Source organism: Nannobrachium achirus (assembly GCF_963921795.1).
Source record: "Nannobrachium achirus genome assembly, chromosome: 4".
NCBI lineage: Eukaryota > Metazoa > Chordata > Actinopteri > Myctophiformes > Myctophidae > Nannobrachium > Nannobrachium achirus.
Genome location: NC_137813.1, coordinates 12,165,540 through 12,190,511, shown reverse-complemented (window position 1 = coordinate 12,190,511; position 24,972 = coordinate 12,165,540). Strand labels below are relative to the sequence as shown.

General features: G+C 40.5%; 3 protein-coding genes across 5 annotated transcripts in view; 1 reads left to right on the top strand and 2 right to left on the bottom strand.

Annotated features, from left to right (window-relative positions):
- The window catches only part of LOC308283741 (H-2 class II histocompatibility antigen, E-S beta chain-like), a 29,554-nt gene extending 15,479 nt beyond the window's left edge, over positions 1-14,075 (bottom strand). Inside the window, exons 1-8 of one of the 3 annotated variants that reach the window (XR_013961962.1) lie at positions 13,806-14,075; positions 13,416-13,711; positions 12,774-12,908; positions 12,347-12,473; positions 3,399-3,671; positions 3,016-3,306; positions 2,686-2,820; positions 2,213-2,382 (exon numbers count right to left, since the gene is read on the bottom strand). The gene's annotated coding sequence lies outside the window, so the exon portion shown is untranslated. Of the gene's footprint in view, positions 1-2,212; positions 2,383-2,685; positions 2,821-3,015; positions 3,307-3,398; positions 5,848-12,346; positions 12,474-12,773; positions 12,909-13,415 lie in introns of those variants that run through there. The other 2 variants (XR_013961961.1, XR_013961963.1) reach the window with 2 other exon arrangements.
- The window catches only part of LOC308283737 (cytoplasmic phosphatidylinositol transfer protein 1-like), a 230,222-nt gene that overhangs the window by 84,080 nt on the left and 121,170 nt on the right, over positions 1-24,972 (bottom strand). The gene's annotated exons all lie outside the window — the stretch shown is intronic.
- On the top strand, positions 21,626-23,833 carry LOC308283750 (H-2 class II histocompatibility antigen, A-U alpha chain-like). The gene is made up of 2 exons (XM_080724230.1): positions 21,626-21,840; positions 23,249-23,833. Exons 1-2 carry the CDS (start codon positions 21,732-21,734, stop codon positions 23,368-23,370), a joined length of 231 nt encoding a protein of 76 aa, XP_080580356.1. The 5' UTR covers positions 21,626-21,731; the 3' UTR covers positions 23,371-23,833.

The following is a 24,972-nucleotide window of genomic DNA, read 5'->3' as shown; positions in this document are numbered from 1 at the left end:
AAGTAAAACCTTTTATTAATTTTGTATTTATTTTTATGTATTTATTTTAGTTTTCAGTAGACCTATTTCCTAATTCTACCTATGTTATTTTGCAGATTAAATTATAAAAGAACAACTCTTAAGCCTTATTTTATACTTAGGCGATGCAATACGTTGGGAGCTTGTTGATCTTATTTTCAAAAGATCTTGAAACATTTGAGTTACTGTAGGCCTATGTATATTTTGACCTCAATGTGAATATGGGACTTTTACTTGCAACTTTTGCTACTTGCTACTTTTACAAAATGTGACTACTTGTTCCACCACTGCTAGACACTTCACTAAGCGTTATGAATACAATAAAAGACAAAACATGAGAAATAAGAAAACAATCAAATATCAAATGCAATAGTGACAACTGATTTTTCAATAAGCCCTGCCCTTCAGCCATTGTCAACAAAAAATGTTAAACATTTTAAAATAGTTCCTGTTTTCCCTGTGAGTCTCTTCCCTTTACCTCTGCCAGGCTGAAGTTTGTTTGTGTGTGTGTGTGTGTGTGTGTGTGTGTGTGTGTGTGTGTGTGTGTGTGTGTGAGTGAGTGAGAGAGAGAGAGAGAGAGAGAGAGAGAGAGAGAGAGAGAGAGAGAGAGAGAGAGAGAGAGAGAGAGAGAGAGAGAGAGAGAGAGAGAGAGAGAGAGAGAGTGTGTGTGTGTGTGTGTGTGTGTGTGTGTGTGTGTGTGTGTGTGTGTGTGTGTGTGTGTGTGTGTGTGTGTGTGTGCGTGCGTGCGTGCGTGCGTGCGTGCGTGCGTGCGTGTGTTATAAAAGCCCACTATAACTCTTGAACTTTAGGTTGTACAATTAAAATGCACATTTTCAAAGGTAGCAGTCACACCAAACTGGGATTCTGCCAATGCTTTTCAATGGGAACGGAGCTGTCTTTAAGAAGTCTGCAAATGACACAAGCTCTGTTCCCATTGAAAAGCATAGGCAGAATCAAAGTTCGAGGTGAACGCTCCCTTATAGGCCGGATTTACACTGCAGTCAAATCCAGCCCAAATCCGATTTGGTTCTCAGATCTGATCTTTTGGCCCGACTTTTCACACTGCATTTGCGTTCTGACTGATTTTAACAGCGTCAGCCCAAAGCTGCCCAGTGTCTACATATCTGCTTTGGTTACCGTGGTAACGACGTCGGCGTCATGACGTTACATAACAACGTTGGCGCTAGTTGATCACGTTCAGGAAATGCGACATAACAGACAGGGTGACAACAACAAAAACAAACACACAGCTCATGTGTTTTCTCTCTACTCTCTTGTTTTTCTCATGTGCTCAGCGCGCTGTATTAATCAAATAGTAAATACTCGCGCTCTGTTATAACGTCACATCAGTGGCGCCTCCCGCTCGGGTCGCGCAGCAAGTGACCTTTGGACAGTTTGATGTGACTTGCATGTGACTTGCATATAATTCAATGGGGTGGATGTGGTTACTGCTTTCAGACTGAGACAGATGTCCTCAGATCCTCGGATTTGAAACCACCCCTGGATGTGGTTTTTCAAAATCGGATTGAGTGACCTGCATGTGACCTGTCTGGATTTAGACTATTTAAAAAAAAATCGGATCTCACTCAGATCTGATTCAGGCTAGATTTCAGTGACAGGAAGCCTCAGGCCCAAAAGCTCAAAGGATAGGGTTTTACCTGTGACGTCATGACATACTTTACATTTTTGTTTTTTCTATTCATTTGGTCATTAAGGTACACAAAACTGTGAAAAGTGATGACTCATCACTTTTCACCGTTTTGCGGGGCTGAAATCTAGCCAAAGGAATGTTTTTCATGCAAAACAAAAGCTTGCAATGAATTCAAAATCATGAACCCTTTGACCCGTCACATGCTACTTAAAGCAGATTTCTTTAAATTATTTTCCTGTAGTCGATGGGACAGTGAACACAAATGGCCATAACCTTTTTTCGCAATGTTTCCGGCAGAGCAGGCCTCTCATTCTGTGTAGCTTAATGACCAAATTAAAAGAAAAATAGTATGTTATGACATCACAGGTCGTCTCAAATTTTGGGCCTGTGGCTCCCCGGCTATAATAAGATCATATAAAGATGAAAGAATAAGAACATACTGTAAATTATCTTTCCTCTAATAATGAGCTAAATGTATCCCAGCAGACAATATTACAGCAGTACATAACGATTGTTCAGAGCATTACAATAAGACCTCCTCACATGCAGCAGTTACACTTCTGGTTCTGAAGCTTCATCCATCTCTCCCGGTGGAAGGAGTTCTTCAACAGGACCTGGAGCTTCATCCATCTCTCCAGGTGGAAGGAGTTCTTCAACAGGACCTGGAGCTTCATCCATCCTCCCAGTTGGAAGAAGGTCTTCAACAGGAATTTCTGTTGGAATAATAAAAAAAAAAATATTTTCTAGAACTATGAATGTACAACACTATTTAAAATATTTGTATTGCATTTGATTTAAAACAAGAATGTTCCATTACGATTACGAATATTTTCTTATTTCAAAAGATATGACAACAATTAGAGACACTCATCACAGTTGAGGAAGAGGTTATTGAAAACAGCCTAACCAGTTTGCCTCCAATTGCTTCATTTTTTATTTAGAAATGGTAACCTACATTATTAATCAGTTTTAAGGATGTCATCTTATGTAGGTGTGACTGTGGTCAATCCTCTTACCTTGGTGCAGAGTGATGCGTGCTGCAGACTTCTTCTTGTAGTAGATCAATCCAGGGAACACAAAGACCAGGCCAAGCAGCAAACCAGTTGATCCTACTATTATTTGATTCCTGTCTGACTCAGGAAGGGAGGAGTCTGAAATGTTGAAACAAAACGTCACTTAGAAACATCTCATACTGTTTAGTAGTACACTGTGCAACTTCACCAACTCTTAATTTATAAATGTAAACTCATGAGTTGAAGATTTTAAATGTGTTTTGTATTGCCACCTGCAATGACAATAACATAAATCTATTAATATTTTGAACACACATGATAAAACACTCTTACCCCAGTGTTGAAACATTGGCTCGGTGAGGCTGGGGTGTTCCACCATACAGGTGATGGTCTCTCCTGTTGGAGTGTACTCTAGGAAGGAATGGAACTGATAATAGAAATCTCCATCGGACAACACCTGAGATGAACTGATATCTGTAGTGATTTCCTCTCCGTCTCTCAGCCACGTGACTAGGATCTGTTTGGGGTAAAAGTTGTATGCACTGCACACAAGCATGGATGGATGTCTGCCACTGGACGGCTTCACTGACTTCACTGCCATGTTGGGTTTAGCTGTCAGCAGACCTGGAACAATTAACAAGTTATGGTATAACAATTTAACACATTAGGAAGTCAAATTTGGCATTTTGACATGGGATTATTGTTTCCCCCATTACCTAATAATGTTTTGAATGCCATGTTGGTACTGACACACACTTCCATATTCTTCCATATTATGTTTTGAATTTTTCCCCATGGACTACGGTTAATTCTGTTTGCCGTTTCTATGCCTCTGGCCGTGTATCCTGTCCAGTTGCCTACGGTGCTGTTCCACATCCTAATTAATTCCTGGTTAAAATGGAAAACTATGTCAAACTCAACTTCCTCAAGTCCTTGGTCTTCGTAGAAACAATAAGCGGCTTGCTTCAAGAAGTATCCATTTGAAACATCTGTAGCGGCAGGACACAACCATATTAATGACACTTAAAATAAAACTAAACCATCAAAATTGTATGTTAACTTGAAAAGAAATGCTTCCATTCAATGTTTCATTGATAGGCTATAATAGTATACATACAGTTTAATTTGGTTTAACAGTACGGGTGCGATCACACCAAACTTTAATTCTGCCTAGTATGAGGACCAATGCTCTGGGAACAGAGCTTTATTATGTATGTATGTATGTATGTATGTATGTATGTATGTATGTATGTATGTATGTATGTATGTATGTATGTATTTATTTATGTATTTATTTATGTATTCATTCAGAAATGTAACTGCTCGGTTCCCATTGATAAGCATTGGCGGAATGCACCTGCATATATGTCAAATTCCACTTCAGGTTCTCACCAAGTTGTTAATGAAGTTGTAAATTCAACTTTCAACAAACATTGAATGAATCTTTGCATCTAAACTGTTCTCTCATGTACCCGCTAGTACCCCCACATAGGCCTGGTACAGTTACGCCCATTTGAGAAACACAAGTCTTTCTTAACTTACAAAGAAATGCTGCAAGTATTATTTATTTAAAGTCATGTCACTCACCCAGAGTCAGACAGAGAAGTGATAAAGTAACAACAAAATGGAAATTCTTGATATACATGCTTGGATAAAAATAGCATCAACAACAAAGGTTCTGTGCACAGGAGCTCAACAACACTGACGATTAAACAAAAACAGGGAAATGAATTAAAGTTGCAGCAGTTTCACAATGAGACTCCACCTTTAAATTAGAGGTGCGCGGATGGGCTCTGAGCGTCATCCGAATCCGCCCGCAAACATTTATTACCCACCCATTAAAAAAATGTGACTATAGCGATGTTAACAATTGGTTGACTCTCAAATAATTGCTGTAATATGAATTCGCACGCATGCAATTAGGCATGCAACCATCAATCATACAGGTAGGAATGAGGAAAGTGCAGCTTTATTTGCATGAATGATTTCCTCTTAGCGTGCTAATGAGATCAAGTAGTTTCCTCCTTTTCAAAGCCTAACCTCAATGCTCAATGTATGAGTTTGTTTACACACTAGATCCTGCAGCACTTCAACAAGACGATAGAATGTACCTTGAAATTATTCTCCTTTTCTCCGGAGCTGTTTGCACCTACGCACAAAGTAAGCACATGATTTATTTTTTGACTATTGATGATCTTAATCTACTTTTGCATGTCCTCACTCTTAGATACAGTATAGTAGGTTTGACAGAATATAGTTTATCATTGTTAATCACAATTTACACGTGATCAAAGCAAAGTGATCTAGATGGATTCAAAAATCCAATAGTAATAATGACTCATTATTAATGAGTCAAATTACTGGTAAAGACACAGTTAAGCAAACAGACAGTTCATTTTACCATAATAATGTGTTAAAGGGGTGTGTGTCCTAAATAACATACAATGACTGTAAAGCCCCTGACACACATAGCAATATTTTCATCAATATCAACTAGCAACGACTGGAGGCGTCAATTGGGTATGTTTAGGTATGGCAGTTGCCCTACCTTGCTAAAGGGGAAAAAATAAAATATACTTCCTAAAATAAATTCATGCCTGTTGATAAGGTATGGCAACATGACTGGTGCCTTGCACACATGAAGGCACAAAAAGATTAATCCAATGACGCTGCCAATTTGGCCATACCCGATTGACGCCTCTGGTCGTTGCTGGTTGATATAATGAAACAATTGCTACGTGTTTCAGGGGCTTAAGAGCTAAATCAGAAAAAATAATCAAACTCTTAACACTTTTTAGAGAGACATGTGGGTCAATTCAACTATGGGTGCTTTGAGTCTGGAGATACCCTGGGCTCTGTGATGCTGGATGGTGAGGAACTCTACTACGTAGACTTTAACAAAGAAGCGGCAGTGTGGGCTACTAGGATCCAACCATCTGTACCTCAGCTTCGTATTCCCTATACCTTTGAGGTTGCAAAGCATTTCAAAGCTCAATGTCCATCTGTAATGAAACGTTCTAATTTTCTATATGACAAAGACAAAGGACCCGAGGCCAAAGGTAAGGAAGGACATTGTTTTTTGAACCAACAGGTCATTGTTATGGTCCACTGAAAAAACACTTTAGATGCACCGCCTCATTTCTAACCTCGCCTTTAACCCTCAGAAGCCCCTGACACCATGATCTACTCCAAAGATGAGGTGATAACGGGGACGGAGAACACTCTCATCTGCTTTGTCAACCACTTCTACCCTCCTTCCATCAAAGTGAAGTGGACCAAGAACGACGTAGTAGTTGCTGTGGAAGATCGTATTCTCTCTTATGTACCTAATCCTGATCAGACCTACCGCCACATCTCCACCCTGACCTTCACCCCCCAGGAGGGAGACGTCTATGCCTGTACTGTGGAGCATGAAGCTCTGCAGGAGCCTCAGACCAGGTTTTGGGGTGAGAGAACCATACAAGTTCAATGACCAGTCGTAATTACGGTGACCAGATGTCACACATTTCCATGACTTTTCAGGCGTCCCACAAATTGAGACACATTCCCACATTGTGACTGCCAGGCTCCAGTAATAATCAATGCACCAGTATTGATAGGTGAGCAAGCTAGACTGGACCACACTGGACACGTATAGTATTGCTAGGCCAGCAGCACTTGAATAAATTATAGGGTTGGAGGATATCCTCCTAATAATTGTCTTTCCATTGTAAACCTCTCTCATTGTCTCTTTTCCTGCAAGATGTTTTTAAGCCTATATAGATAGATGGATAGATAGATAGCCTGTTAAAACATGAGAACTATCCCCTAGGCTACAGCAGGTTACTAACAAAACGATAGGCAGTATCAAATTACCTCAAAGCATTTAATAGCAACTTAATAGCCTAAGTTGCTATTAACCGCCCGACTGCCCGTCCCACATTGTCCCACACAAACAATGCTTCTGTCCCTCAAATGAACAGTTTGGATCTGGTCACCCTAGTCGTAATTTATCATGAAACTATCAAATGCTTTAGGTGGCATTGTCATGCTGGCTTGTGGTGGACATTTTTGTAAAAAAATCTATTTTTGCCACAGACATACAAATGAGTGGACAAAGACATTACCAAAAACACATGAAGAGCTAAATGACCTTTACAGGCCAAATGGACCCACACGGGTCCATCTGCACTCTTAGAGTCCTTGAAAATAAAATAAGTTATCTATAGAACCACTGTCCTATTGGACTCCTAATGTGCCATACAGTAGTGTCATAAATACCAGTGTCATACCTATTCTGAAGAAAACCTGGAGACTGACATTGAGTAATTGAGTCTCATGATGAAAATTACACCATTATAATGTTATAAAGATTTGCCTCATAAAAGGCCAAGTCTTTCCACTGACACATTTGCCCGTGTATGGACACATTGGTGTTCAGAGAGAGAGAGAGAGAGAGAGAGAGAGAGAGAGAGAGAGAGAGAGAGAGAGAGAAATTTCAATTCTAAGTTGACGTCCAAATACTGCGTTGCCTCCAGTTTGGCCGAGCGCCTACACAAACACATATGGCTGTGAAAATGGGTTTGGTCATATATATGCCGTATTTATTTTTGTTCAATTAATTAATATATATTTAGTATGGATGCGGTGCTAGTGTGTAAGGTAAAAGGTGTGTTTCATTGATGTGGTGTTGTTCACAGAGGCTGACATCAGTGAGAGCAGCTCTGCTCCAGCTGTCTTCTGTGGAGTTGGTCTGACTCTGGGTCTACTGGGCATCACCACTGGAACATTCCTCCTGGTTAAAGCTAAACATTTGCACTGAAATAATCACAATGTCATTATGCTTTTGGAATTACATCATTCTAGAATGATGAATAAGTAATTACTGTACCATCAGCTTTTAATAGCGAGTTTAAGCTAGATGGTTTTCAATACGGCAACGCCAGGCGGACTACGGCTGCTATGACGTAATCGCCGTAGCGATCAAAATGGTTAAGCAAAGCCTCGGCGGCGACGGGTTCCCACCCCTTTCACTGAACGCTTTGGTTCCCATGGCGACGCGTACACGCAGCAGACGGAGTAGGCGCTACGTGGGAAGGGACCTTCTGCCGTAGTAGAGGCAGCCGCGGCGACGGCAGGTTTATCCCGATTACCGTTGTCATCTGCCGTTGCCGTAGCGAGCTTAAACTCGCTAATTTAGTAAACAGGTGCACTCACACAACTTAGTGAATATTTACTTATTGACATCTTTTTGCTTCTGTCTCAGTCGTGCTACAATGAGTCTGCAGTTCACACTAGAGGGGGGCAGGGGGGATTTTTATTCACAATGACAAAACATTTATTTCATTGAGTTGGAGTAATTTTAGTTTTTATAATTATTATTTTTTTAATTACTGTGTTGCATTGCAAATTCATGGCTTTATTTGCAAAGATTGCCTAAGGCTAAATCATGTATTTCTTACACATTAAAATGTCAACGCTGCAAAGAAGATGAATTCAAAATAATGTATTCAAAAGGTATTTTATAACAGTTTATTTTATTCCCGATCTGAATCTTTACTAAATGAATTTGTCCAATTATACTTGATGCACTTTTCTGTCAATTTGAACCAGAGTCTTGTATGCAGTGGTGTTTAGTTTGATTATATTATGGCTTTAGTTTTATCACAACCCAAACACCCATGTTATTCATCACCAGAGCTAAAACATGGATGAATAGAAACTATACTAATATTGAGATTAGTAGCTGGAAAATACTGTATCTTTGGGGATGATTTTAGTTCTGCTTTCCTGTAAAATAAAACATGAATAAAATCTTCATTTGAGGAAACTGATAGAAGAACACGCAAGTATTGATGTCACATTGCGTTTGTGCAACCCTCCTTTTAAAGTTAACTTTCCCATGACAACACGGAAGCATGTTTGATTAGATGTTGTTGTTTGACTGAGAATGAAGACAAACTAATCCTTCCTTCTAGAACACTGGCTGTAACTTAAGTACAGTAACAGTGCCAGTTTCCTTCTCTTTTCCAACAGTTATAATTGTGTTTTATTTTATAGAGGGACAGGACAACAGCTACTGCATAGCACAACAGCAAACTTGCTCAGAAATACACATGAATGTGTTTTAAACATACTAACTGCACACTAATCCAGAAGGTATGTTGGACATGGATTTTCACTTTTCACTGTCATGTAACTAAACATGTAACTGTAAACCTAATCTTTATTGATAGCTCAGCTATGGGTCAACATTGGAGGGTTTGCCAGCCTGCTTGCTCATGGGCGACATACTGTACCTGTACTGTAACACCCTGATGAATCATACCCAAACTGCGCTACAAAGACATCTGTAAGAGAGATCTGAAGGCCCTAAACATCGACTTGGACACCTGGGAAGCTGCAGCATCAGATCGCAGGGCTTGGAGACGGACCATTGAGGTCGGTCTCTCCAGGTTCGAAGAGACACTGGCCCAGCAGTCCGTGGTGAAGAGACTGCGGCGAAAGCTTGTGGCCCAAAGCCAAACAGACAGACCAGCACCAGTCTTCCCCTGTGTGAAGTGCGAAGGGAATGTGTGAAACGCTGCACCGGAAGCGGAACGGCCCCTATCCAGAGCGCGATTCCATAGTCTCTCGAGACTGATGGATGCCAATGAAGCTTGAACCTGTCTTATTATTTCCGACCCCAAACTCTCTGAAATAATGCACCTTTCCAGTGTTAGAAGAGGGAAGTTAAAATCATGGCTACTGTAACTGATGTCTATCTTTGGGGGCTCTAAGAGAGAGATGCCCCCATTTCACCCATTTAACACTTTCAAACCAGGTGTTTAATGTAGGAGGTTTAAAAAACTATGTGTAAAGAGATTTTAGTTAACAAATTGCAGAATACAAATCATTCACATTCCATGCTGTTAAAGAACAGTCAGTCAGTTCTGTTTTTTATGACACTTTTATAAAAAAAAAAAAAACAGTAATATATTTGCCATAGATTTGATCTGGATACATTACAGCTGATTATTGGGGGGAAAAACATTATAATGAAAAAATGTAGCATTAAGATCATCAGCGGTGGAACTAAGTACATTTACTCAATTACTGTTAGTACTTCAGTATTCAGGTCTATTTTCAATTTTCAGTAGGCTACGTTTACTTCTGCTCCATTACATCTTTGTACCTTTACTCCACTACAATTATTTGAAAACGTGAGTTAATAGTTATTTAAATTTATATTTAAATTATTATATTATATAACATACAGTAACCTCTTAAGCCCTATTTTATACTTGGTGATGCGATACGTTGGGAGCTTGTTGTTCTGCTATTTTCAAAAGATCTTGAAACATTTGAGTACGTTTATGTTACTGTGTATATTTTGACCTCAATGTGAATATCGTAACTATGAATAAAATAAAAGACAATAGATGGCAATAGGAAAACAATGAAATATATCAAAATAGTTTCTTTTTTTTCAATAAGGCCTTCGCTTCAGCCATTGTCTTTTTTTATGGCAACGAATTGTAAAACCTTTTTTAAAAGTTCCCGTTTTCCCTGTGACTCTCTTCCCTTCCCAGCAAGCACGGTCAGGACCTGGACCAATCAGTGACGTCTCGATTGGGGCCAGATCACAGCCCATATGGGGATGATCTTGACGTCATTACCAGGACGTCTTTTTTGTTTGACAGGACTTATGTTGGTTGACATCAGGTGATATTCTAGGCCAGATAAATATCATAACTAGTTAGATATGTCCCAGAATATAACCTTATATGCTCATATTTCAACCAACATTACAAACAATAACAATAATCCTGTCAAACAAAAAAGCCCATATTACGTCCTGGTAATGACGTCAAGATCATCCCCATATGGGCTGTGATCTGGCCCCAATCGAGACGTCACTGATTGGTCCAGGTCCTGACGTGCTTGCTGGGTTTTATTACCTCTGCCAGGCCAAGGTTGTGTGAGAAGGGAGTGATCTCACAAACTACTACTCCGTTCTCATTGAAAAGCATCGGCTTTGATTCTGCAAATGGAGCAGAGCGGTCTTTAATAAATCTGCAAATGACAATAAGCTCTGTTCCCATTGGAAAGCATTGGCAGAAATGCAGAATTAAAGTTTGTTGTGACAGCTCCCTAAAGCAGGGGTTTTCAAAGTGGGTGATGGGGCACCCTGGGGTGACGCGACGGCAGTGCAGGGGTGCCACAAGATCATTTTATAATATTTGGAATTTATTTGGACACTTGAAAAAATGTTTAGTATCATTTTAAACTTTAAATACAAAGTTATTTTCAGTCAGTTCTAACCAAAATGGCTATTATCTCAACGTTTTCCTCACAACATAATGACTAAAATATTGTCACTCCAAATATTGTATCTCCAAGTTTCAAATGTGCACGTGTTTTGCCCTGCTTCATCATACAAGACCTAATTGTAGATCTGCTGTTTTTACTAGTTTAGTACATTTTATAGATGATAAATACAAAACGAACGGTTTTGGACATACATGGTTTCCACCCGACAACGACGATATGCTATAAATATAAGGTGCTGGGAGTGAAAATTATAATGTGCCTCGGATTAAAAAAATATTTATGGGGTGCCCCGAGACAAAAAAGTTTGGGAACCCCTGCCCTAAAGAGGCTTGACGTTTTAAATTAACCCCAAGTTAACTAATCTGTTCCCAAACTCAACTGAACTTTGATGTCATCCAGAGATATTTGAGGTCACTCAGCAGAAAACCACTATTTACACCTACTGTACAACTTGCATTTAATTCTGAGACAATAGTGACAAAGCAAATACAGTAAAAGAGTTTTACTACTTACTATTTGATATTAAGATTGTATAAAGATTATTGTGACCGTCAGGTCGCAGTTACTATCAAAACCTCCACCAGCTGTGAGTCAGTCCGTCAGTCAGTCAGTCTGTCTGTCACACCTCACACGTCACACTATTGCCCTGCTCATATCTCCGCAACCGTTGCCCCGATCCATGCCAAATTTTGCACACATACTCCTTGCCTGCCAAATCACAACCTCCACCCATCAATTCACACATGACCCTCTTCTAGCGCCACCCTGAGGCCGATTCTTGCAAAACACATTTTTGGACACAGCTCCTACAATTTTTGCCCTAAAATCACACCAATCGGTACACAGTATGTCTACACTCATGTCATCAACATGGATCTGTCCCATATAGCGCCACTTTCAGGCCGATTTTTTAAAACACATTTTTGGACACTACTCCTACAGATTTTGCCCTAAAATCACGCAAATCGCTACACAGTATGTCTACACTCATGTCATCAACATGGATCTGTCTCATATAGCGCCACCTTCAGACCGATTTTTTAAAACACATTTTTGGACACTGCTCCTACAGATTTAGCCCTAAAATCACGCAAATCGGTACACAGTATGTCTACACTCATCTCATCAATATGGATGTCCCATATAGCGCCACCATCAGGCCGATTTTCTGAACCACATTTTTGGACACTACTCCTACACATTTTGCCCTAAAATCACGCTGCGACCTGACGGTCGCTTATCTCCCGATTAGGGAGTCTTACTGGTCAACATACTGTAACTTATCTTTGCTCTAATAATGACCTAAATGTATCTCTGCAGACAATATTACAGCAGTACATAATGATTGTTCAGAGCATTCCAATAAGACCACCTCAACATGCACCAGTTACACTTCTGGTTCTGAAGCTTCATCCATCTCTCCAGCTGGAAGGAGTTCTTCAACAGGACCTGAAGCTTCATCCATCCTCCCAGTTGGAAGAAGTCTGCAACAGGAATTTCTGTTGGAATAATAAATATAATTATTTTCTAGAACTATGAATGTACAACACTATTTTAAGTATTTGTATTGCATTTGATTTAAAACAAGAATGTTCCACTACGATTACGAATATTTTCTTATTTCAAAAGATATGACAACAATTAGAGACACTCATCACAGTTGAGGAAGAGGTTATTGAAAATAGCCTAACCAGTTTGCCTCCAACTGCTTCATTTTTTAATTAGAAATGGTAACTATACATTATGAATGAGTTAAGGATGTCATCTTATGTAGGTGTGACTGTGGTCAGTCCTCTTACCTTGATGCAGAGTGATGCGTGCTGCAGACTTCTTCTTGTAGTAGATCAATCCAGTGAACACAAAGACCAGGCCAAGCAGCAAACCAGCTGATCCTACTATTATTTGATTCCTGTCTGACTCAGGAAGGGAGGAGTCTGAAATATTCATACAAATCATCTCTTAGAAACACCTCAATAGTGATAGTAAGCACCCGTGAAACTTCACCAACTCTTAATTTATAGAAGAGTTGGTAATAAATCCAAGCTATAATTATTCTAACACTTTACAGAGGAGCTGTAAACGATGTGCAAATGAGTATAATCATATCCACCAGAAAATGCTATGATTTGGTTTACTGTTTCTGTCATACAATGCAGATCCATTACTAATTCATAAACACATAAAAAATAAATCATAGAAAATGTATGCACGCACGCACGGACGCACGCACGCACGCTCACACACACACACACACACACACACACACACACACACACACACACACACACACACACACACACACACACACACACACACACACACACACAATAGTGCAGTAACTCAAAAGTTGAACATTGAAATTGTGTTGCTCCTGCAATGACAATAAAACAACTTAATTTAATCATACATAATTCAATAAACACACGATAAAACACTCTTACCCCAGTGTTGAAACATTGGCTCGGTGAGGCTGGGGTGTTCCACCATGCAGGTGATGGTCTCTCCTAATGTTGGAGTGAACTCCAGGAAGGAATGGAACTGATAATAGAAATCTCCATCAGACAACACCTGAGAGTCACTGATACCCGCGTAGTGATTTCCTCTCCGTCTCTCAGCCACGTGACAAGGATCTGTTTGGGGTAAAAGTTGTATGCACTGCACACAAGCATGGATGGATGTCTGCCACTGGACAGCTTCACTGACTTCACTGCCATGTTGGGTTTAGCTGTCACCAGACCTGGAACAATTAACAAGTTATGGTATATGTAAATATAACACATTAGGAAGCCAAATGTGGCATTTTGACATGGGAATATTGTTTCCCCCATTACCTAATACTGTTTTGAAGAATGCTATGTTTTTAATGCACAGGATTTGCTTCTGTGCTCCTTTTATCATTTGTTCCTTAGGATCGCGGTTAATTCTGTCGGCAAATGCTATGCCTTCGGCTGTGTATGCTGTATAGTTGAGTTGGGTGCTGTTCCAGGTCATTATTAGTTTCTGGTTAAAATGGAAAACCATGTCAAACTCAACTTCCTCAAGTCCTTCAAGGTCTTTGTAGAAACAGTAACTGACTTGCTTCAAGAAGTATCCATTTGAAGCATCTGTAAATGTAGGACACAAACGTATTAATGCCACATTACAACAGGTAGTTCCGACGAAGCAATCTGATTGGTTGAAATGGCACTCTACCCGTGCAAACAATGGGTGCGTTCGGAAATGCGCACTCAACGCACTGGTGTGTCATGTTGTCGTTCGTTTATTCGGTGCACTTGGTGCGTTGTCGTTTGGAAATCCAGTGCGCGGCGCACTGGTGTGTTGAGTGCACGCACTCACCAACCCTACTCAGAAGATGGGGTTTGGCGGTGTGGTGGTGTGGTGCGGTGTTCTGATTGGTTGGTTTTTGGTTGGTTTTCATGGCTGTGTCTCGAATGCTTCTCAGCTGTGAATAATGGAGGAAATGACCGCAAAATACAGCACTTGCAGCTTAATTGGTCGTTTGGGCTTGATAGTTTCACACGCATCAACGTGTAAACTAACAGCAGGTATGCCAATGCTATGAATTACATCTCCTTTCATATCAACATTACGTTAGCATACTTAGCAACTGCTGCTTTTCAGAAAGTTTGCTTTCAGAGTTCAGAGTGAAAAAGCACACAGCTGCCTGTTAAAACTGGTCGTTCGTAAATAAGCCACACTGAACGCACTCTCCAACGTCACGCCCACAGCACTCACTACACTGAGCACACACCCGGTGCGGGTTTCCGAACGCACCCAATGAGCACTACTGCACGGTCTCATCAAACAAAGATTTCAGCTGTGCTTTTTGAGAAAGGGCTGAAGCTCTCCCTCTCCCCACACTACAGTATGCTAGGCGGCTATTAGGCTAGCGGTTTCCATGTGAAGTTCAGGGATATAGTAGCTAAATGAGGCATTAAAAAAATTACAAATTCCTATCGAATATCTTAATTACAATGAAATGAAGTTGACGTGTTTTTTAAGGGCAACTGTTGTGAAATCGTAATATTACACTAGAGGATCTGCCTTATCAGGGTTATTTGCACTTCAGCCCTGCATACAGAACTCACCTTCGGCTCTTTCCTGCAGCAAGGCTGGCGTGCAAACAACCGTGATAATGCACACCCTCTCGTGTAATATTGCTTAAAGAGGTGGTGCCATAGTTTTGTACTTTTTCTGGTTTTCATGTGTCTAGGAGGTTGACAGTACTTCATTAGACACCCTGGTGTGGTTGTTATGAGCAATTATGTATTGCCTTTCTATTTGGGTGTTTAGCTGGAGGCTGCCACCCTGTGGGTCAAATGTGCCGGTCCAAAAACACACATACTTATTACATCACAGAATCAACCCCTCCCCTAATTACCATTCACTGAACATACGTGGGTGTGGCTAACTTCAGCTGGGTCACCACCCACCATGACAACCACGCATACCAATGAACTGGTGGGTGTGGCCACATAAAAACAACTTTTTCTGTACACTTTTTTGGAAAAAATCTTCCTCCTAGTATAATCATAATACCTGATAATCATGTTTTAGAGGGGGGAAAATCATGGCACCACCTCTTTAAATAAAACATCCATCAAAACCGTATATGTTGATTTGAAAGAAATGTTTGGAGGCCCAAATGACGCCCCTGCAATATACCCAGGGGGCAAAGGAAGGTGTGCTGCATTTGCCCCGACATACAAAGTTGTCCACCAGAAATATTATCTATGACCTAGTAGGATCACAACCTATATGGACAACCCGGTCAATTTGTACAACAAAGTCCCAATATGGCCGCCTCAATATTACCCCCTATTAGTTTTAATGGGGGGTGAATAGGGCAAAATTTTAAACTGAGGGATATTTCCACGAAACTTCACAGGTTGATCAATGGTATACATATGAACATTTTTTGTATTGAAAGTTTCCATGAAATCCAATATGGCCGCCACAATATGGCCGCCATAATGTAAGGACCCAGAAAATAGGTTTTGCCTCTAACTTCTGAACCAGATGAGCTAGAAACGCAAACTTGGTGTCTATTTCATGGTGTCTGACCATGGGAGACTCAATGGAATAGCTAATTTTATTATTGGGTGTGTCTGGACCTTTATTGTGCATATTTGCAAGATGGTGGACTCCCAAAATAGAGCTTTAACATAATTTCTACCATGATTGTTGACTGCTTTTGCAAATACAAGCAATATGAATCCATTTGCTAAGATTTATGGCACAGAAGGGACTTATACCTGTATTATTTTTGAGTTTGCATGTTGTCAAAATGGCTGTAAACGAGATATTATATTTCCTGTCCGATTCTACTGTATGTAGTTGTAGCAATGACTTCAGATAAAATCAAAGACCAAAACAATGTATCTTAGAAATTATTTTTTAATTAAAAAAAAAGAAAAAAAGAGAGAGATTATCTCAATGAAATGAATGCAACTGCCTTTTTGGGTCTTTCACACATAGACATGCACATGCTTTCCAACAACTTCAGCTTCAGGGAAATTATAATGAACACATGATTAAAACAGGCTGCATTATAATGCAAATAATTGCTAGTCACTATCACTGTCATGTGTACCTATCCTGCTGCATCTTGTCTCCAGTCCTTGGCAACGACACCCCAAGTAGCATGCAATTCCCTTCTTCGCACATGAACAGTTTTTCTGGCAGCCTTTGATACAGCTACATGATATTGCCTTGTCCATTGATATAGGCCAGGCTGGCTCTGTAGATGGACAGGGGACTGCCTTCCCATCACTGAGAGACCATCCATATTCAGTCAAGCAAGGGATGTCTGGCTTTGCGATGTGTGCAGTTTTATCTATTATGGCTGCTAGAGCAGCTCTTTTCAGGTGCAGGCCAAAGGCATTAGCGAGTTTAAGCTCGCTACGGCAACGGCAGATGACAACGGTAATCGGAAATGATCCGCGCTCGATAGATCAACCTGCCGTCGCCGCGGCCGTCTCTACTACGGCAGAAGGTCCCTTCCCACGTAGCGCCTACTCCGTCTGCTGCATTTACGCGTCGCCATGGGAACCAAAGCGTTCAGTGAAAGGGGTGGGAACCCGTCACCGCCAAGGCTTTGCTTAACCATTTTGATCGCTACAGCGATTAAGTCATAGCAGCCGTAGTCCGCCTGGCGTTGCCGTATTGAAAACAATCTAGCTTAAACTCGCTATTTTCTGTAGGTGGCAGCAGCTTCAACAGGGTTGATCGGTTATTTAGGAACTTGTACACTCTCAGCTTTGCCAGGTCAAAGTCCTCCGAATGGTCAGCTTTTGATGCATATACAGCTATTGTGAGGTCTCTAGCCTGATTCTTGACATCCTCTGAGAGGGAATAAGAGGAATTTTCACCAAACTTCTGAAGTGCAGGGAGATCTAGACCCATGCTGGTCTTGAACCATGCCTTCTTTCCAGTGAAAAAGGGATAGCTGGTGGTATCTCTGCCACTCAGGCTGTGAATAAAGGGCAGGGCAGAGTTTTTTGCTGTCTCTGAAAACAAAGCAAACCTTCTAAGATTCCTCTGTGAAGAATGGTGTCAAAATGAGACACTTAAGTCTGCTCTTGGTACAACCCATCTTTACCTGAGTGGAGGATTTAAAGAAGAGACAAGGAGTGTGGTGATCAAGGAGGGGTGTGTTGTTGATGTCCCTGCACTAGAGTCAACACAACAGGAGGCCGACACAAGGGTAACTCTACACACCATCTACAGTGTCCAGGCTCACAAAGTTGACAGAGTTGTCATCCATGCTAATGACACAGACATCATCATCATGTGCCTATATCATGCTGCCACCCACCTCCTAGACCTTCCAGAGCTGTGGGTGAGAACAGAGCAGGATGCATATCTTCCTATCCATCACATGGTCTCAGCCCTTGGACTCGCACAGTGTCGTGCCCTGCCCTTTATTCACAGCCTGAGTGGCAGAGATACCACCAGCTATCCCCTTTTCACTGGAAAGAAGGCATGGTTCAAGACCAGCATGGGTCTAGATCTCCCTGCACTTCAGGAGTTTGGTGAAAATTCCTCTTATTCCCTCTCAGAGGATGTCAAGAATCAGGCTAGAGACCTCACAATAGCTCTATATGCATCAAAAGCTGACCATTCGGAGGACTTTGACCTGGCAAAGCTGAGAGTGTACAAGTTCCTAAATAACCGATCAACCCTGTTGAAGCTGCTGCCACCTACAGAAAATGCCTTTGGCCTACACCTGAAAAGAGCTGCTCTAGCAGCCATAATAGATAAAACTGCACACATCGCGAAGCCAGACATCCCTTGCTTCACTGAATATAGATGGTCTCTCAGTGATGGGAAGGCAGTCCCCTGTCCATCTACAGGGCCAGCCTGGCCTATATCAATGGACAAGGCAATATCATGTAGCTGTATCAAAGGCTGCCAGAAAAACTGTTCATGTGCGAAGAAGGGAATTGTATGCTACTTGGGGTGTCGTTGCCAAGGACTGGAGACAAGATGCAGCAGGATAGGTACACATGACAGTGATAGTGACTAGCAATTATTTGCATTATAATGCAGCCTGTTTTAATCATGTGTTCATTATAATTTCCCTGAAGCTGAAGTTGTTGGAAAGCATGTGCATGTCTATGTGTGAAAGACCCAAAAAGGCAGTTGCATTCATTTCATTGAGATAATCTCTCTCTTTTTTTCTTTTTTTTAAATTAAAAAATAATTTCTAAGATACATTGTTTTGGTCTCTGATTTTATCTGAAGTCATTGCTACAACTACATACAGTAGAATCGGACAGGAAATATAATATCTCGTTTACAGCCATTTTGACAACATGCAAACTCAAGAATAATACAGGTATAAGTCCCTTCTGTGCCATAAATCTTAGCAAATGGATTCATATTGCTTGTATTTGCAAAAGCAGTCAACAATCATGGTAGAAATTATGTTAAAGCTCTATTTTGGGAGTCCACCATCTTGCAAATATGCACAATATAGGTCCAGACACACCCAATAATAAAATTAGCTATTCCATTGAGTCTCCCATGGTCAGACACCATGAAATAGACACCAAGTTTGCGTTTCTAGCTCATCTGGTTCAGAAGTTAGAGGCAAAACCTATTTTCTGGGTCCTTACATTATGGCGGCCATATTGTGGTGGCCATATTGGATTTCATGGAAACTTTCAATACAAAAAATGTTCATATGTATACCATTGATCAACCTGTGAAGTTTCGTGGAAATATCCCTCAGTTTAAAATTTTGCCCTATTCACCCCCCATTAAAACTAGGGGCTAATATTGAGGCGGCCATATTGGGACTTTGTTGTACAAATTGACCGGGTTGTCCATATAGGTTGTGATCCTACTGGGTCATAGATAATATTTCTGGTGGACAACTTTGTATGTCGGGGCAAATGCAGGTTTCCTAAAAAAAGGCTGGTTTGCCCCCTGGGTAATAACAGTTGTTCAAATCAAATCATTTTTATTTAATTCAACACTACTGGTAACAAACTTGAATCCTGCCTATAAGCTGTCTTAACACTGTCTTAACTAACAAGGAAATTTCTTTTTCCATGTCATTGATACACATAAAGTTCAATGTAACTCACCCAGAGTCAGACAGAGAAGTGAGAAAGTCATTAAAAAAAAGAGATTCTTGATATTCATGCTTTGATAAATAGCATCAACAACAAAGGTTCTGTGCCAGGAGAGCCTGAGCGGTTAACTTGAGCTCAACAACAGTGACAATGTAATGAAAACAGGGAAATGAATGAAAGTTGCAGCAGTCTCACAATGAGACTCCACCTTTAATGTGACACCCTGTGGAGCTCTCTCTCCCAATGGAGATTCGCCATGTTCCAACATTGGCTGTGAAAATACCTATTCTCTCAGGGTTATGGCAGTATGTTGTTTTGTTTGGTTCTTTGTTTGTTGTTTGTTTTGGATGTAAAGTAGGATGTAAAGTTCATGAAAAGCGAAATATAAATCCAAGCTATAATTATTCTAACACTTTCCAGAGGAGCTGATGTGCAAATGAGTATAATCATATCCACCAGAAAATGCTATGATTTGGATTACTGTTTCTGTCATACAATTCAGATCCATTACAAATTCATCAACACATTAAAAAAATCATAGAACACACACACAAACACAAACACACACACGCAAGCACGCACGCAAGCACGCACGCACGCACGCACGCACGCACGCACGCACGCACGCACGCACACACACACACACACACACACACACACACACACACACACACACACACACACACACACACACACACACACACACACACACACACACACACACACACACACACACACACACACACACACACACACAGTCTCCAAGACTGGGCTTGTTCAGTATATCAGCGTTTCAACCCTGTTTCCCTTAATTCTGTTGTTGAAGGCTAAATGCGGCTAAATGTGACGAGAAATGTACAGACATGACAGGACAGATTACCACACACTTGCATCCTGTTATGAAGAGGATGCACATTGGGGGAATTTTGGTTGAAATGAAAAACAACAAATGCAGAAGTAACTTGGTCACTCAGGAGACAGCAGTTATGAGGAATAATCAGAGGTTATATATAATGATAGTATAATTAATCAAGCCTTATAATTTTGATCATTGTCTTATAAATGTCATATAATTAAAATTAGCACGTTTATCATTTTTATTGTAACTTTCATTTGTAGGGTGAGATCATTTGTATTTAATTATTAGGGCATCAGTATTAGGTCACTTCTTCTCTTGACATCTGTTTCCTGTCTGGGAGCAGAGCCAGCTCTCTCTCTGTGCCACGCGCTAGCCGATGTGCGAACAGTGTCAAACAATGTCAAAAGAACAACTAACAGTGTTATGATGTTACTATAGTGGTTAAAAACAGCTCTCCGGAGCTGTTTGCAACTACGCACAAAGTAAGCATGTTTTATTTTTAACTATTGCTGATCTTAATCTAGTTTTGCAAGTCATCCAAAGTCCTAACTCTTAGACAGTAGGTTTGAACATGGTTTATAGAGTCACAATTTCCATGTCAACAAAGCAAAGTAATCTAGATGGATTAAAAAAAGCAAGAATTATGTTACTGTTAAAGAGGCAATACGCACACAGCCAGTTTATTTTAAGATAATAATGTGTTAAAGAGTGTCCTGAATAACATACAATGACTGTAAGCGCTAACATGAAAATATATTAGCCTCTTCTTTTTTTAGAGAGTCATGTGATTCAATTCCACTATGGGTGCTTTGAGTCTGGAGAAACCCTGCTCTCTGTGACACAGGATGGTGATGAAGTCTTCTACATAGACTTTAAGAAAGAAAAGGTAGTGTGGCCTACTAGGCTCCAAGCAGCTGTATCTCAGCTTCTTCCCTATACCTTCGCGGAACAAGCAAAGCCATTCAAAGGTGAATGTCCATATGTTATGCATAGATCACAATATCTATATGACAAAGACAAAGGACCCGAGGCCAAAGGTAAGGACATTGTTTTTGAACCAACAGGTCATTGTTATGGTCCACTGATGAAACACTTAAGATGCGCTGCCTAATTTTTGACCTTAGCTTTAACCCTCAGAAGCCCCTGACACCATGGTGATCTACCCCAAAGATGAAGTGATAAACGGGATGGAGAACACGCTCATCTGCTTTGTCGACCACTTCTACCCTCCTTCTATCAAAGTGAAGTGGACCAAGAATGACGTAGTAGTCGCTGTGGAAGATCGTATTCTCTCTTATGTACCTAATCCTGATGGGATGACCTACCGCCACATCTCCACCCTGACCTTCACCCCCCAGGAGGGAGACGTCTATGCCTGTACTGTGGAGCATGAAGCTCTGCAGGAGCCTCAGACCAGGTTTTGGGGTGAGAGAACCTTACAAGTTCAAAGACGTAATGATGTAATAATTTATCCTAAAACTATCAAATGCTCCAGATTGCAAAATAAATAAATAATAATAATAATAATAATCGGATGGAGGCGCTATTTCTTCCCGGTTGTGGCTCCTGTGACCCAGTAGGATACAACAGCAGTGGCAACACCGAGATGTGGGGGGAGGAATTAAATGGCATAGCCATATTATTACCAATTAGCCCTATTCACGGCCCGCCCACTCAGCAACTTCCTGGTGCTGAAGTCACGTTTTGAAGGGTATAACCCTGCTAAAAGCTAACACAGAAATCGCAAATTTAATGCAATTTCCGAATAGTAAAGTATAAAATACGGCTAGCATGATCAAGAACACAAGATAGTAAAAGGCACAAAGCATTATAATTTACTTTACCGTTCGAAATAATGATTTGTTGGCTTTAAGTCTAGCGATTTCTGAGTTAGTTTCCCCTTCAAAACTGACATCAAGCACCAGGAATGCTGTTCTCTCATTGGCTGTTAATGATGACGGTCCCTGATTGGGCTACAGGCTTAACACACACGGCTACATACCTACATACGCAGCCGAACGCAGTACTTGCACGCTTTGCTGGCGCAAGTACCGGTAACTTGAGTCTTAAGTCTATGTACCAAGTGTAGTTGCCGTGATAGGAGTCACAAGGAATCCGTTGGGAAATGAATTACATCTTACTATTTATATTAGATATTGTGATGTCAAGTGAAGCGTGACCAAAAGCTTCACTTTTCTGTTGTGCAGCCACCCAACCTGGATAACCTTACTCAGAAAGTTTACAAAACACAGGTTCACTTTGCTGGGAAAAAGTCTAGTGTGTTGACTAAGGCAACCACACTAATAATACTATGGTTGGACAAACACAATGACACATCCATCCTACAGTATAAAGACGAGATCAGAATATAAACAAATGTGTAGAGTGGTTGTCTGGGTGGAACGTCTATGGAAATTGACACAATATTATAGGTCTCCTGTCCCATTGTCCCCGTCTGTCTGTCTCTGAGTCCCTTTGCGATGCTCCTAGACGGAGCTAAGCTCCAACATCTGGCTTTGTCCGGTTGCCAAAATATCTTCGCTCCCCAAAAATGTCCGGGCCCCAAAACATTTGAAGTGTGGCCTACATCGTGGCCTACATCTTGGCACAAATGGCTCAAAGTGTGTTGTATGCCCAGGTTCTCATTGGCCAAACTTCGCAGGACGCGCCTTGATTGGCCAGCGGGATGCTTGATGAAATTAACTCATTTATTGCACCGCTAACTTCACACTAGGTGTGAATTTTGGATATTGTTCAAATAGTTCTGTTTAGTATGGATGTGGTGCTAGTGTGTAAAAGGTGTGTTTCATTGATATGTTTTTAACGTTCACAGATGCTGACATCAGTGAGAGCAGCTCTGCTCCAGCTGTCTTCTGTGGAGTTGGTCTGACTCTGGGTCTGCTGGGCATCACTACTGGAACATTCCTCCTGGTTAAAGCTAAACATTTGAACTGACCTTCAATACTACTTCATTATGCTCATGATGTATCCTATTAAACAAGTTATTAAACAAACCATGACACAAAAGTGTTAAATAGCTATCATTGCTAAAGGGTGTATGTTCTGTAACAAGGCTCTCTCTGTTTCTACAGCTCTTTAGCGAACAGAAAAGAGATTTTCAAGTTAGGATACCAATGTTATCCTACCAGCAGAGAAAGCAAAGGATACAGGGAAAAATATGTTAAGAAAAGAAAAAAAAAAACTCTACTTGATAAATAACTGAAATTATTAATGAAAATGTGTCTTCCATAGAGAATTCTCAAACGACACGGAGACGATATATCACGCTTTAGCGTGAACGCGGCCTTACAGCCCCTTTAATAACTAGTAAACAGATGTATGTGTCTTATATTTACGTATCAATTTACATATTTTCTGCTTCTATATCGTGCTACAGTCTGTGCTACAGTCCACACTAAAGGGAAAGTTGCAGGGTGGCCTTTTAACCTTAATGACAAAACATTTAAATAGTTGATGTTTTTATTCTTCATTATGATGAAATGCAGAACTACAAATAATGTATTCAAATGGTATTTTACTTATGTAATTCCTCAACTGAATCTTTATTTGAGGAATTTGTCCAACAGTACTTTACTTTAAGCACTAAGTTATGTAACTTTGAACTGGAATCTTAGCTGTGTTTGATTACAGTATGGCTTTAGTTTAATCACACAAAAACAGCAAGACGAACATACAGTATTTAACCAAACCCCATGTTATTCCTTACCAGAACTCAAAATCAATGATGATGACGATGAATATAAACCATACAAATATTGTGATTTAGCTGGAAAGTCTTTCGAGTTGATTCTGTCCTAGCTTTAGTTGTAGTAACTTTGTATCTCCTGTAAAATAAAACACATCTTTTAAGTTTGTGTTGTTGTTGTTGTTGTGGCCTTGAATTGTTGGGCAACACCAGCTTTAACCTTCTTAAGAATCACTGGACAGAATAGTGACCAATTGATGACAGTAAATCAGTGCTGGTTACGGTGTGTTGAGCATGTGTTGTGCACGTGAGTGTTGTACGTCTATCCTACACAGCAAGACAAGCAGGGTTTCTACAGCATGACTTCATCAACCTACATGAGAGCATGAACGCTGAAAGTGATGCTCACAGATGGAAGAAGATATTTTGTTTTTAGTAGTTTTTCTTGGCATCTAACCCGTATTCTATTATGTTTCTGTTTTCTTCCTCATGCCTTCACTAGTCATTCCTTCTCAAACAACCTTGTGTGACTTATTTATAAGTGCCAGCTTCCTTATCTTCTCTGGTTATATACCAGTAAGGCTCCCTAATCGGGAGATAAGCGACCGTAGGTCACTTATCTCCACAAATAGGGCAAAAATGTGTTTTGCCAAAATCTTCCTGATCCATGTTGATGACATGTGTGTAGACATACTGTGTAGTGATTTTCGTGATTTTAGGGCAAAATCTGTAGGAGCAGTGTCCAAAAATGTGTTTTGAAAAATCGGCCTGGAGGTGGCGCTATATGGGACAGATTCATGTTGATGGGATGAGTGTAGACATACTGTGTACCGATTTGCGTGATTTTAGGG

What these genes read in the sequence shown, in the direction of transcription:
- LOC308283750 (XM_080724230.1), top strand. Translation starts at nt 21,732, where the DNA reads ATGACCTACCGCCACATCTCCACCCTGACCTTCACCCCCCAGGAGGGA. An exon ending in GCCTCAGACCAGGTTTTGGG is followed by an intron (nt 21,841 to 23,248) that starts GTGAGAGAACCT and finishes TAACGTTCACAG; the next exon opens with ATGCTGACATCAGTGAGAGC.